General features: G+C 35.3%; 1 protein-coding gene across 1 annotated transcript in view; it reads left to right on the forward strand.

Annotated features, from left to right (window-relative positions):
• Window positions 1-14,509, forward strand: part of WDR27 (WD repeat domain 27) — an 86,194-nt gene that overhangs the window by 5,224 nt on the left and 66,461 nt on the right. Inside the window, exons 5-14 of the mRNA XM_041128580.1 lie at window positions 1,784-1,835; window positions 2,956-3,026; window positions 3,913-4,027; window positions 5,345-5,477; window positions 8,551-8,654; window positions 9,096-9,163; window positions 10,116-10,249; window positions 11,658-11,734; window positions 13,312-13,390; window positions 13,911-13,982. Coding sequence (XP_040984514.1) covers window positions 1,784-1,835; window positions 2,956-3,026; window positions 3,913-4,027; window positions 5,345-5,477; window positions 8,551-8,654; window positions 9,096-9,163; window positions 10,116-10,249; window positions 11,658-11,734; window positions 13,312-13,390; window positions 13,911-13,982 — 905 coding nt within the window. The remainder of the gene's footprint in view (window positions 1-1,783; window positions 1,836-2,955; window positions 3,027-3,912; window positions 4,028-5,344; window positions 5,478-8,550; window positions 8,655-9,095; window positions 9,164-10,115; window positions 10,250-11,657; window positions 11,735-13,311; window positions 13,391-13,910; window positions 13,983-14,509) is intronic.

Below are 14,509 nucleotides of genomic sequence, written 5' to 3' on the forward strand. Positions count from 1 at the left end.
ACTTTGGTGATTATTATCATCTGCCAAATGGAAATAAAATATTTTGATCAGTTTGGCTGTAACTGAAATGTTTCATGCTGAACTGAATGAAAGCATTTCACTTTGAGTCTGCTGACATTGACTGGAATTTTCCCTCTCGGGAATACTGGTTTGGGTTATTGCATGCAATGGCTGGGTTATTGCATACTGGTATGATTTTTTGCCAGACAACATTTTATGTGATGACATCATGGATTGCTGCTGCTGTACATGATGGCAATTGAAGACAACTTAGTAAGGTGAAACAAGGAGCCTGAGTGAACCCAGGTGTGTCTCCCAGGCGATACTGGGATGGGTACCTCGATTAGATACAGTTTAGTCTACTAGTGATTGTCCTCTGTATGATTCTAAACATACCCAAACATTTGGTTCTACAAGCTCAAGTAAAATTAAAGTTTTCTATACCAAAGGTTGGTCGGGTTTTTTGGTTTGGGTTGGGTTCGGTTTTTTTCCCCCTAAATTTAATTTTTATATAACTCTCTGTTCTTCACAAAATGTGATTTTGATTTTTGTCCTGGTCTTGGACAAAAAAATGCAAAGATTGAATTGGAATTTTAGGAAATATTAATAATTCTGACTTTCTGATCGATTGTTTCTTATTTAGTTTAAGTTGATGTAAGAAATTAAATCAAGGTAAAAATGACTGAAGGAAAAGATCCATATGCTTCTTCATATTAATATAATGAAGTCTTGATAAATTATACAAAATCCTAATGAATAAGCTTTGGTTGTTTTTTTTTTAACCTTGATAAATGTTGGGACTAAAATGACAATCAAATGAAAATATTTTGCAAGTCTCTCAAATAATTTAGTAAGGAATTCTTCAAGTTTTATTTTCTCTGCCTGATTCTGTAGGTCAGGGGTAATTCTCTGAGGGCAGTCATGCTGGAGTCTATGACAGCTGGCTCCTGTGATTGCAGGACTTGCAGTGTCCAAAACCTTATACTCCCCTAGCCCTTTTACTTGGCTAAAGAAGTGAAACAGATGAGAAGGTCTTCAGATGAATTTGTGAAACAAGATCTTAGGAAACAGGTTTTCAGAAGAATGATGTTTACATTCAGAGAGAAATGAAACAAGAACAAAGAGAAAACCTTGGGAGCTAAACAAAGGCTCCCAGACATGTTCAGAAAGCAGGGACTGTCTAACTGTGATTTTTTTCAATCCCAGCTGTGATAGCTGTGATAAATGTAGTGGAATTACTTGTGGAGAGGAAAGCTCATAGAAGTAACAACATGAGAGGAAAAAATTGGTTTTATTTAGCTTTCTTAATCAACTATTAGACATAGAATGCATCACTTAGAAACAGTCATGTTAATAATGAAAGCTGACTTATATGTGAGTCTATAGATCATAATAAGTATCATTATTATTACTAATAACCTCTTATCCCAGAGCCCAATATGAAAATTGTGAAATTATGCAAGTTTCCTATGTGAAATCTAGAACCAGTTCAAATATGTCTTTCATTAATTCAGCTTAAGTCCCTAAGAGATGAACCTAAGCAAAGACAATAATAATTATTTTGTGTATCCATACCAGGTGAGTTTCACCTTTTTCACTACGGATACTTATCAATTAAACAAAGCCCTATGTAGTTAGAAAAAAATGCTGCAAAAAATCCTTACCATATTGCATCACTTTCAATGGCTGCATTTCTCTGTTTTCACCACATGATGGCCGTTGAAGTTTGTGTTTTCCTTAAAGATCTCAGTAGGTGACTATCTTTACTGTTTTTTTTCTAAAGGTGTGGGACTATTCTACCGGCCAGTTAATATATCAATCAGGAGTATTAACGGGTAAGTTTTCTTTCTTATATATACTTTTTTATAGAAAAAAAATCCTCTCTCTAAACAGTAATAAAAAATTATTGTAGAAGTATTTAGTTGATTTAGTGAAAATAATTCTAGTAGACTAGATAGTAGTAAACATATTATCCTTTAAAGCCAGTAGTAAATATATTTTCCTTTGAAGTGTGCTTCCGGGTAGATAGTTTTAGTGTGCTTTCATAAACAGCTCTTTTTGTACAGGGTGTGCATGTAGGTGTTGCCATTTACTGAGATACACAAACGGAGCTCTCTTCTTTTGTAGGTACAGTTCCACTGTGTATTATGTGCTTGTTTTCTTTCAAGTTTCGTATATGACATGGAAGGAAATCCTATACCATATGTAGATTTATTAGCAGTGTCTGCAGCTGATGATGTATATTGACCTCAAAGGTGAAAGCTACATCTGTGGAAAGACGAGAGCAAAAGGAGAGAAGAGGAGGAGGGCGAGCATTCTCCCCAGTGCAGCAGGGACCTCTCCTGTAGTACTTTTCTTGCAGGAACCATATAGTTTTCAAACTCCCCTTTGGGTGTTCCTGTCTGTGATGCTGTTAGTGGTGATCAGAGCACACTTTGAGGGCACAAGCTGGATGGAGATTGGTTGTTAAGCTTTGTGCATATATATTATTGGGTGACCTCAGGTAAAATAAAAACTAAAACCACATGGTAGGAAAGGAGAGGAAGAGTGATTCATCCCTGGTTGCCTGTGGTAATTGCTTTGCTTGAAAACCTGCTTTAACCACAATATCAGGGTTTGCAGGTGCAAGGCCATGAGAATAACAGCATGGGAACAACAAGGGAAAGCTACTGCCACGGGAGCTCAGAAAACCGTGCCACAGCAGCGTGGGTGAAAGTCTGCAGAAAACCATTGCCAGGGCAGTGTGGGTGAAAGGCAGTAACAGACCTGCAAATGGAGAGCCCTTAGCAACACAAAGGCTGAGGCACACAAAGCATTGTGCAACCGTAGGAATTGCAGTAACAAGTTTCTTTCAACTGTCATTATAAATAGGAGGATTCAATATTGAATCATGTATTTTAATTAAATATCTGATTTGTGTCTACTCTGGAAATAATTTTATCTTTTTTGAAGCAGCATTTCCTTTGCTAAGTCTGCTAATTGATGAAGAAAATAAACAGATTATCACTGGATGTGCTGAGGGACAGGTAAGCATCACCCATTAAACTTAGTCTGTATGTCAAAACAGTCAACTATGTTTAATGTATCTGTCTATAAAAAAGCTTCACAATCTGCATACATGTTTTGAACTGTTACAACAGTTGTTTTAGTAAGCATAATTCAATGCTTTGAGCATAAACCATATATAGTATATAAGACCCCTATTACAAAATGGAAATTTTTTCCTGAAAACCAGGGAAGTTTTTAAGAGCACAATCACTGATTATATAAGAAGACTACACTGAGAGGCTAGAAATGTATCTGTTTTAAAGAAAAAAGGTGAAAAATAGGATTCTTCTATTTTGGCCAAGGAATGAGACGCATGACAATAAATGGAAAGGACTATGATTTCAGCATGTTGGAATTCTAAACAAAATGTGATAAATGTCAATATGCATTTTGCCTCCTCTTTAATGTTAAGAATATATTTACATGAGATTTTCCAGCTGTTTGGTTCAGTGTTACCCTTCAGTGAATTGTGAAGAAAATTAAAGATAGACTATAGTGGTGCCTAAAAAGAGAAAGGTATAAATGACATTCATGTACATGACTCAGTGAGCAATTACATGCAGGTTACCTGTGACTTTTAATTGTGTGAAATAGTCTATGAGGAGTTTTTTTCAAAGACATAAACATGTGGGAATTAGATGTGCAGTTTGAATTGATAATGGCTGCTTTTGCTAATATTGAATATATCCTCTGATAATCTTAGAAAAGCATATAATTGAATTTCTGGTCCAAGGTGAGATTCCAGATACAAAAATTCATTAGTTACATCAACAGCTTTAAATATTGGACCCTTAGTTTGTATTCACGTAAGCTTTATGTTTAGTGTCAAAAGGTTACTGAAATTGCTTTTTCTTTTTCTTGCAGCTTTGGATCTTCAGTTTAATCAGTGATCATAATTACCGTTGCATAGCACATATCAACTTAAAGAAAGAACAAGAGAAATTCTGTAATAAAGTGTGGAAATCTGGAAAAGAAATAGGTAACACAGTGCTTCTAGAATGCTGTTTATGGTATATTCTAGTTGTTATTGGCTACTGATTGTGTGCTTTTTATACCATGAGAATTTATTATAAGTTGTAGAGTTATGAGTCTCAGACTGTGGCATGGAATTCTTACTGAAGCTGGTATGAAGTTGGGTATTGGCATATCTGGAAAAAATTATGCATGTATGTCTGTAATAAAATCTTGGCCAATTCATCTGGTTATAAAACATTGCATGATGTGAACTATTAAGTATTTGTTTTTTATTGAAGTAATTGCCCAAGGCTTCAGTGAGAACAGAACCAGTGCCTAAAATTTCATCCATTGTCTAAGTGGAGTACCATTTCTCAGTTACCTCTAAAGCTTCTAGAAATTTATTTTTTTTATTTATTTTTTTTTATCCATACCAGTGCCTCCATGATATGATATTTCTCTGGCTGTGGTATTTCTAGTGGTATAACACAGAGTATTTAAGTCTTTAAAGACTGCACTGGTAAACTCAGCAAGGTGATTCCATGTTCCCAAATGAGGCATTCAGACCACCTGCACACTAGCTAAAGTGAGTTGAGGTCCTGCTAAAGGCAAGCAAGAGGGAGATTTCCTTAGGGAAAGGGAGATCTGGTTTCCCTTGCTTGCTCTTTTTCTGGCTCCAAGGACTGTTGTATTCTTAGCTGCCTAGTGATCCAGCTTCAATAATCCTAAGGTCCTAACCTAATGAGAAAGACTGCTACATTTCTTGTCATTATTTAAAATATATGGATGTCACTTTCATCTTCAGATGATTGAAAGAGAGTGATGTAGCGTCTGTGCCTAATGCTGAATTTGGTGCTAGTAGTTCCTAGGTGTGAACCGCACATGCACAACGGATTGGAGACTCCTTGGGAAGGTGAAACTGAGGTGACTTTCCATCTTGGTTGTGGATTATGTTGTAATTTTAGTGTCAAGGGAATTTTAGTGTCCAGGCTAAGTGGAAAGGTACCCAGCATGTTTAAGGGTTGTTGGAATATGGCTTTCAGAGTCACTTTTTGAGATGAACTCACCTACATTCTGCCAACTCCTTTTCAGTTCTTAAGTAGGCTCTTTGGATTTTATCTCTAGGTATTTAAAAGAAGATGGCACTAAAAATAACATAATAATGAGGAAAGATATTTCAAGAGGGCTGGCTCTTAGGATATATCCATCTTTTGATATAGAAACTTCTTGAGTGTGGTCTTAGTTCATGCTGCTTTACTACTTCCAATTCTCCCTTATTTCCTATCTGTTTCCTTTATTTCACTGGTTTTTTATAGGTAATATTGTTGATTGACTTTCTTAGGTGAAGGGCAAAATACTTCCAAGTTTCGCAAAACAAACAACATGAGACCAGAAGGATCAGTGGAAACCTCATTGCCTATCCTCTTAATTGAACACTGTGACTTTTTAGTATGTTTCCATAATGAAGAAAACATGTAAGTCCTTTAAAATACTACCAGCTATTTGGCTGGAATCTACTCCTAGGAGTTCCTATTGGTTCTTGGATTATTTTCACTGCAACTTACTATTTTTTTAAAAATGCAATAGGAAAATCAAAGAATGTGTTTAGTGATCTGCAGGTTTTGGTGGCCTACTTGTAGGCAGATAATATACACAAACTCATACAAAGTTAAAAATGGTTTCTAGTCCGAAAAATAATTTTATAAAAATGGCATTGGGAATATTCATTTTAGCATCTATTGATACCGGTTGATCAAGGAAAATCAGTTAAAAAAATAATTAAGAAGCCAATTAGAATTAAAAAGCCAAATTTATTTTTAGTTTGCTTTCTTAAGGAAATAAGTCTGATGCAGCCACTGTGTGCCTTTGTCAGTTTGCCTTCCAAATTTAAATAACTTTTGAACTTCATAACATGTTCTAGCCAAACTTCTGTCAGAGAGACAGACATTTCAAAGCATGATGTTTTTACTCATCTCCATGGAATTGGTTGGCCAGGCAGAGGAGAGATAACTAAATTAATCCTTATGTTGCTTTTCTTTCCTGAAGAGAAGTTTAACCATATTATCAGGCACCTGGGGATCTATCTATTCAGGATAATGCAACAAAAACTGTCTCATAAAACAACTTGGTTTTGTTGTTATTTATAATTGTCATTGGATAAATTTCTCACCCCCATCATGTTTTAGGAAACTCTTGTTCCACCCTTTGCCCTGTGGTGGGTTGTACAGGTATAACTGATTAATACTCTGGTTAGATATACAAACAATTTTTGATAAACAGCAAAGAAAAATATCCAGCAGTCCTGGATGATTTTGTTTGTTTCTATGTCAAATTGAAGTAATTATTAACAAACAGTTATTTTCGTGATGCCTATGTTTTCAGAAGGACTACCATTGAGAGGAAGGAAATGGTGATTTTTAAGATGTACATCTGAGACATACTTTAATGGAATGTCAGAACTCTAAGGCCAGAAGATGAATTCTTACAGTCAGTTAGTCTTACTGCTTGTATAATACCACTCTCAGATCATCAAAACTTTGTCTTTATCAAAACTATATGTTTGATTTAACTACAGAACATCTTCAAAGATGGCTAGTTTTCCAGTGGTGAAGAATCTACCATGTCCCTAGTTAAGTTGTTCCAGCAACTGACTCATTCCATTTTACTTCTAATCTGAAGTACCCTCTTTTCATGTACATTTATTGCCTCTTACTATGTTTTTTATTCTGACAGTCTAGAGGCAGCTACTATCAAGTTGCCTCCTTGCATAGCAACTTTTAGCTCATGAACAAGTTATCTCTACGCTTCTGGATAAAACAGAATGCCTTTGTATAAGGCATGTTTTCTGTAACATTTTTAACATTTGCTTTTGAACTCTTCTGAAATTCAATCTAATTTATTTTTCAATGCCCTTTTTGGACATGGTTGCCTGAAATGGATCCACAGTAGTGGGTTAATTGAAATAATTTTCTGAACTGAGATAACGTCACTTTTCAATACGCACCTGATATTGCCTGGTATTGTACATCTAAGGACAATTTACCCTTTCAGCTATCACATCACAGCTGGAGGTTTTGTTCTGCTTATAAACAGCCAAGACCATTAAATTCTTGCTATTAAACCAGTTCCATTATCTTCTGTTTTTAGAGTTTTGTATTTAGAAGTATTTTCCTGTTTAACTTTTAAATTACCATGTGTTGGTTTTAACAGGTGGTTCAGATTTGTCTGAACAGTCCCTGATTTACCACTTTTCCTGCCTGCAATGAAATGCAACAATGAAACATTTTTGCAACACTGATGTCCAAAAAATTATGGGTCTCATACTTCTCTAAGCTTTTTGACATTGAGTAATTTCATCACAGTGGATGGCATTTTATTATTGTAAAGTGGGTGTGAGATCAACTTCCTGTATATATCACTTGATATCATTGTTCATAATAACTTGATAGTGCCACTTCTTTATAAATAATTCAGAGAATTCACAAATTAAATCAGTCTGTTACTGCCATGCATGAAAGTAGTGCAAACCACAAATAAAACTATACAGAGCACATAAAAGTATCACAAACCAGAACTGAATCTCTTTCCCACTCTGCATTTTAAAGTATTTGACTGTTTCTGTTTTTCTGTTTTGGTTTTTTTTTTTCTTTTTTAATAAAAAAGTATTAAGCCACTGTTGTGTGTCTTTTCATGCCCAGTTTCAGCTTTATATTTTCCATACCCTTACTTCAACTCTTGTGGTCTGACTTTACAAATCAAACCAATAAGGCTACTCATTCTTATTTGGAAATTTTTTTAAAATGTTGATGTCAATTTTTATTTACTGTGGCATCAAAACATTTTTATTTTTTGATAATGACAACTGTTATTTTGTTATTACCATCTTATGCTTGATAACATTTCTTCTGTCAGGGTGTTGACTGAAATTGTAACCAGTTGGTCTACTCTGTGGTGTTTGCGAAGGCTGGATTTCATTACCTAACTGCAGTACTACTGCCGCTAAGCACAGACTGGGACAGACATTTCAGGCTTGCCTGCGTTTTTTTCACCTTAGTTTGTGCTGGTTTTTCTTTTGTACTTTAACTATGTACAAACACACCTTAAGTTGCACTGCTTTTTGTGTGTTCATATTACAGGTGGTAAAAGTAAGAATATATGTGGATTTGCCTCTTTGTTTGAATTTACTCTTTGTGTATACAGTGCTTTTACAGCATCTCCCAACTGTTACAAGCCACAGTAATTTTTGAAGAAAAGTATTTCCTGTGCTGTTTTTGAGTTGCTGTGAGCCCTTACATAAAGTCAAGGATTGTGTTCTGTTCTTAGTTTACAAAACTTCACCAATTTTGATTGAAACTTTTTACTTCAAGCTGCAGATTTTAAAAAAATGCTGTAAATTTAAAATCTTTATTTTGTGTGGTTTCTTATTGTTGTTGTACTGGGACTGGGTAACAAGTATTAAAAAAACCCAATTGCTGTGTCTTGTATGGTAACAAGAAAAGCTTCTTTATCATACTCAGACAAGTTTTTCTCTTTTTTTTTTTTTAATAGATATTCTGCCCTGAATACTAGCTATTTTTGGATAGGAAGCTCTACTGGCCTGTTCATAATTAATTTGGCAAACTTTGAATTAGAAGCTTTTTTATCTTACAAAGGTATGATTATAAGATATCCAACTACACTGTAATAAGATTGCTTTCCTTTGTTATCTGATATAAATATAAGAATTAGTTTGTGAAATAGCAGAATACAGTAGAAACTAAGTGGTTTTTTAAAAAATTTTTTCTAGTTAATTTTTGTGTGTTTTTCTGGCACTACTGACTTGTCTCAGAAGATGTGTCGGCACTAGATTTCTGTAGTGGCTAGCAATGAATTTTTATTTGATTTTGCAGTTCATGAGTGTTAAATACAAGGAATGTTATTCTACTCCTACTTTTACAATGTGGGGGTAAGCTAGAAGGATATACACTGAAGCCAGTGGATTATGGTGATGTCAAATTAGTATGACTAATTTTTTTTTTCCTGTCTTAGAGATGATATTTTTTTCTTTTGAAATGCAAATACAAATTTATAGCACTATGTTCTTTTTGGTAAAGATTACAGTAACCTCAGCATTCGGTTTGCCAGATCGTGTGCATTAACAAGGAAGGCAGTTAATGGAAAGGTGAGTATACAGTAAATATTTATTTAATGAATGTTTACATTTCCAGTTATTTTCAGTAAATATTAATTACGCATTTTGTTTACAGATTAATGTACACATTTGTTTTGCTTGATGTGAATTATACAGTAGGTTCTCTGGAGAGGGTTGATTCTTCTTTATGGAATCTACTAGTTTAAATAGCTGGATAGTTTTAAAGCTCTCACAGTTTGTATACTGTCCAAAGTGATTAATAAGCAAAAAGTGAATTTTTTTTTATAGTGTTCAGTGTGTACCCTGAACATCAAGAATGACCATTGGGGGAGCAGAGGCAATCTTTTAGGGGAAAAAAGATATAAGCATTGTTACACCTTGTTTCTCAAACAAATGTTAGGATGAACTGCTTTTGAATCCTTCCAAGAAATCTGTGAAAACTATTTGAGTTGTGAGAAAATTTCTGTGGAAAGTCACTAAAAGTGCTTTTAAGGAAATGAAAGGCATGCTTGTCTGTATACTCCATTTTTGATGTTACACTTTTCCTACAGAACTGAGCTCAGTCTAGGCTCTTCTACATATTTAACATAGCAGTGTTTTGTTTTAAAGAAGGATTTTGTTTTAAATTCAACTCTTAGCATGTTCTCAGCATGTCTTTGAAACCAATCTTTCTTCTGTGTGTGCTGCTTTTCTCACAACTCTTACTGCAGAAATATCTCTGTTGTGGAAGGTGTTGGAATTTCTGTGTCTGTATGTGTGCAAGTCTGTTAAGACACACATTTAAGCAACATAAGCGTACTTTTGAAGGAGTGCATTAACCTTTTTTTACTGTTTAATACTCTGCAAGACTAAACCCATGGATATTTTTGACTAGTTTTCATAAATGACAGAAAGTGATTTCATTTTCCATTATAAATGCTTCAGTGTTGGAGCTTAAATTATGAAGTAAATGGAGTGTTATTTTATGGTATAATTGCTGCAGGTTTTATGCTTGATCACCTCAATGTTTGAAGGTATGATTGCTCTGTTGGAAGTTAATGTTGCTGCATTGGTGAGAACTCAGCAGAGTGATTTTCTCCTATGTGGAAACGAGAACAGTCTGTTGGTTATTGCCAGGTACAGAATAACTAAACGTTTTTTTCCTCTAAGTTGGATTATGCATTTGTTTTCCTGACACTGAAGTGCAGCAGATGGTTTTGTACAGTGCTATTTGTTGACGTGGTTTTATTTTAGTTGTTTTCCTGTCATGCTTTAGTTGTACTGAGTGGGAGAAATTACAGAATCACAGAATGGTTGAGGTTGTAAGGCACCTCTGGAGGTCATCTTGTCCAACCGCCCTGCTCAAGCAGGACAACCCAGAGTCAGTTGCCCAGCACCATGTCCAAACAGCTTTTGAATATCTCCAAGGAGGGACACTCCACAATGTGTCCGGGCAACCTGTGCCAGTGCTCAGTCACCCTCACAGTAAAAAAGTGTTTCCTGGTGTTCAGACCGAACCTCCTGTATTTCAGTTTTTGCCCATTGCCTCTTGACCTGTCACTGGGCACTGGGCACAGAGCTTGGCTCTAGAGTCTTCCGTACAGCCGTGTACTGGGGCATGGGGTTGTTCATCCCGCGGTGCAGGACTTTGTACTTCCCCTTGTTGAACTTCATGAGGTTGCTGTCAGGCCATTTCTCCAGCCTGTGGATGTCTCTCTGGATGGCAGCACAACCTTCCGGTGTATCAGACACTCCTCTCAGTTTTGTGTCATCAGCAAACGTGGTGAGGGTACACTCTGCTCCTTCACCCAGATTATTAATGCAGATGTTGAACGTAATTGGACCCGGTATTGACACCTGGGGTACTCCACTAGTTACTGGCCTCCAACTAGACTTTGTGCCACTGATCATCACTGTCTGGGCCTGCCTGTTCAGCTGGTTTTCAATCCACCTTACTGTGTGCTCATCTAGCCCATACTTCATCAGCTTTTCTATGAGGATCTGATGGGAGACAGTGTGGAAAGCCTTCCTGAAGTCAAAGTAGACAATATCTACTGCTCTCCTCTCATCTACCAAGCCAGTCATTTTATCATAGAAGTTTATCAAGTTGATCAAGCATGACTTCCGCTTGGTGAATCCATGCTGACTACTACTTTCTTGTCCTTCATGTCCCTGTAAATGATTTCTAGGAATATACTGACATCTTGAAGACAATAAAAACCCTACAATATACACTGAAGTGAAATGCAGATTTCAGTGCTTGTAATAAATTCATCAGTTAATATTCACAGAAATGGGATTTACCATGTAAATGCAATGGTCTGTGAATCTAGTCAGGGCCAAAGCTTGTCTGTGCTGCTGGGTATCTGAGCTGATAACTAATCCACTATGTCTTATTTGTGTTTACGAAAATCTCACTGGTATCACACATACACACACACACATGCACACAAACAGCTAAAAAGAAGTTTTGACACCTTTTCCTAATCTAATGCTTTTGTCCATTGCATTGATCGGGGCTTTTTTGTTTGATTTTATAACTTAGGTGTTCTTTATTGACAAATTCTCCATTGTGTAAAGGTTTAAAGAAAACCATGAAAGAACCTTCTAATAAAACACTTGGTAAGTATAAACCAATCTTGAAATGAATTAATGAAGTTATATTTTTAAAAACAGTAACTGACTCACAACTGGCTGGTGCCTAATGCAATCAATATATTTATTTCTGTTTTAAAAATATATTGCATTATATTTTCATTTTAGTAGGAAGAATTTTATACTTCTAGTAGTATTTCATATCCTACATATGTATTTGTAGTGAAAATGATGGTAATAAGGCATTTTTCTTCTTTCAGAAACAATACTCTGAGAACTTTCTCTGGATTTAAAAAGAGTTAAAGAGTGTAGAATGTTTAATTTTTTCATAAGTCATTCTTTTTCCATAGCATGCAATATATTTTTCTGTATTTGTCCTTTCTTTCTTAACTTTGGTTTCCTGTTTTGGTTACTTTTATTGTCCTGAATAGTCTTTTGTCAATACCTGCAAGTTTATGAAGTTAATTTTTGCCTCAATGTCCTACTGTTTAAAAAAAAATAAATCTGACTTCCAGTTGTTGAAGCACTTGTAGCTTTTTTGCTTAGCAACAGTAAAGCAAAGTCCAAAAAATACTTACAAAATAAATTTTTCATCATCACCTTTTCTTTAGGAAAGATGTAAAAATACTGGTAGCTGTAGACATGGAGAAATAATCCATTTTTATTATATTGATTGTACTTGTTGGACCTGTTAGAATGTCAAAAGCTATATCGTTAGTGTTGTATGATATTCTGAGAATGCGTCTACAGTGTTTTAGCTAGAATTCTAGGCAGCTTCGGACACCCAGCACTGACACCTGTACTACTCTTGTTGACACCTCACGCTCAGACAGATTAGGTGCTGTAGGGAAATCCTATGGTCTCTTATGGCAAGTGGGAGCTTCCCAGGAAGGACCCTTTCCTGCCTCATTGCTACAAAAAGAGAAAAGATAGCTGGTGGGAGTTGACGGAGCTTCTGTCCTCAGCATAGGTAAATGTGTCCACGAGATCACTGCCAATGCACCTGAAGTTTTTCTCCAGGAATATCAACAAGATTTCTCCCTTTACAACAGTTTTTGATTAGTTCGTTTCTGCTGATATGAAAAGCTTATATTTAGTTTTGGGCTGGAGGCTGCCCTGCAGGCTTCTTAGTACAGCAGTGTGAATGCAGACATTATTAATGACTTAAGCCATGTAAAAACCCAAACATTTATGTGTACCCACCCACCAGTTTGTTAATGATCTTTAGATGCATTCCATATTCCAAATATAAGGTGTGAATACATTATAGCTAGTGCATATAAAGTCTAAGCATAAAATAGGCAACTAGAAAACACAGTTGTGAATGAATGATGAAACAACTTCCTCAGAGCAGTATTCTTGTTAATTCAAAATTTAAACTTCCTACTCATTGATATGATTGGAGAAGGGATGTTATGCAACATAACAGTTCATATTTCTTTTCTTTTCTCAGTAATCATTATTTTAGAGTGATTGGTCATAAATGTGTTTTATAACATAAGGAGACGTCAAATATTTCTACTGTGCTAGCCTAACTGTCTACCCTAACTGTAAAAATATAATGTTAAAAAAAAATTAATGTAAATTAAATTATTTTACTATAGGAGTGAAAAGCACAGTGAAAGATCAGGCATTGGTTTTCCATTATAAAATTAAGTCATCAGGTTATACAGCAGCACCACGGTGAGTAGATACATTATTATTTTGTCTGTTTCATTGGTGTGTGATATTTTGTCACATAATAGAGCCATATAGTCTCTTGACTGAAGTTAATCATCCGTGAAAAACAGATATGATGTTATCAAACAAAATAATTTTAAAAATATGTCATAAACCAAAATTTTCACAGGTTCTGGTCAATATTCAACTTCTTTCAAAATCTGTATTAGGCACTCTGTCTCCTTCATATTAAACTCTTGTGTCTTCAGCTTTACAGAAAGAAATGTTAGAACGTTCTATGAGTGGACTTTGACCTTCAGAATGCAGTATTCAACAAATAACTCATAGAAAGCAAAACTTAGGTGCAAACTCGAGCATTAGATCATTAGAAAGTTATCTTGTCATTAATGTGTACATTATCTTACCTACTGACATTACTAGTAGACATAAATAGTAGGAAGGAAGTAGGATTGTTCTTTGTTTGAAATAAACCATTTCTCTCATTTAATGTTTCATATAGGAGAGTCTGTGTTCTTTCTTGCAGAATGACCATGTTTTCTCCAAATAATAACCTGAAGAAAAATGAGGTATCAAAGTGGAAGACCAGTTGTAAACAGTAAGTAACCCAACAACTCCATTAGAGGAGGAACAAATTAAAATGAGGATCAATATAGTTCTATAGGAAATATGGTTTGTAGCTGCTTCTCTCATTGGAACTTTTTAGTTAGGGGTATCACTGGAACTAAAATGCTTCATAACTTTGCTATAAAATGACTGCAGCAAGTGATTCAGTTTATCAGACTATCAATCAAGAGTAAGTCTTGCGTATAAAAGAAAACACACATATCTATTTTCTTAGATTTTTGTTGCTAGAAAGAAGAACAGGTGCTAAATATGGTTGGAACCATAGTCCCAACATGTTCTTAAACAGCAATTCCAGTCAGAAAAATAACTGAATGTGGCACAGTGAGACTTAGTGATTTCAGATCATGTGCCTCATTCACCCCTAAAATCATGTCATCTTAAGCTAATGCAAGCTTACTTTACTGGATTTAAACAGAGTATACATAATGGTACAATTTGACCAGTGGATTCATCATCACTGTGGACACAAAGAATGAATGTTTTTTTTAGAGCTGGCAC

The sequence above is a fragment of the Aquila chrysaetos genome, chromosome 13 (assembly GCF_900496995.4).
Source record: "Aquila chrysaetos chrysaetos chromosome 13, bAquChr1.4, whole genome shotgun sequence".
NCBI lineage: Eukaryota > Metazoa > Chordata > Aves > Accipitriformes > Accipitridae > Aquila > Aquila chrysaetos.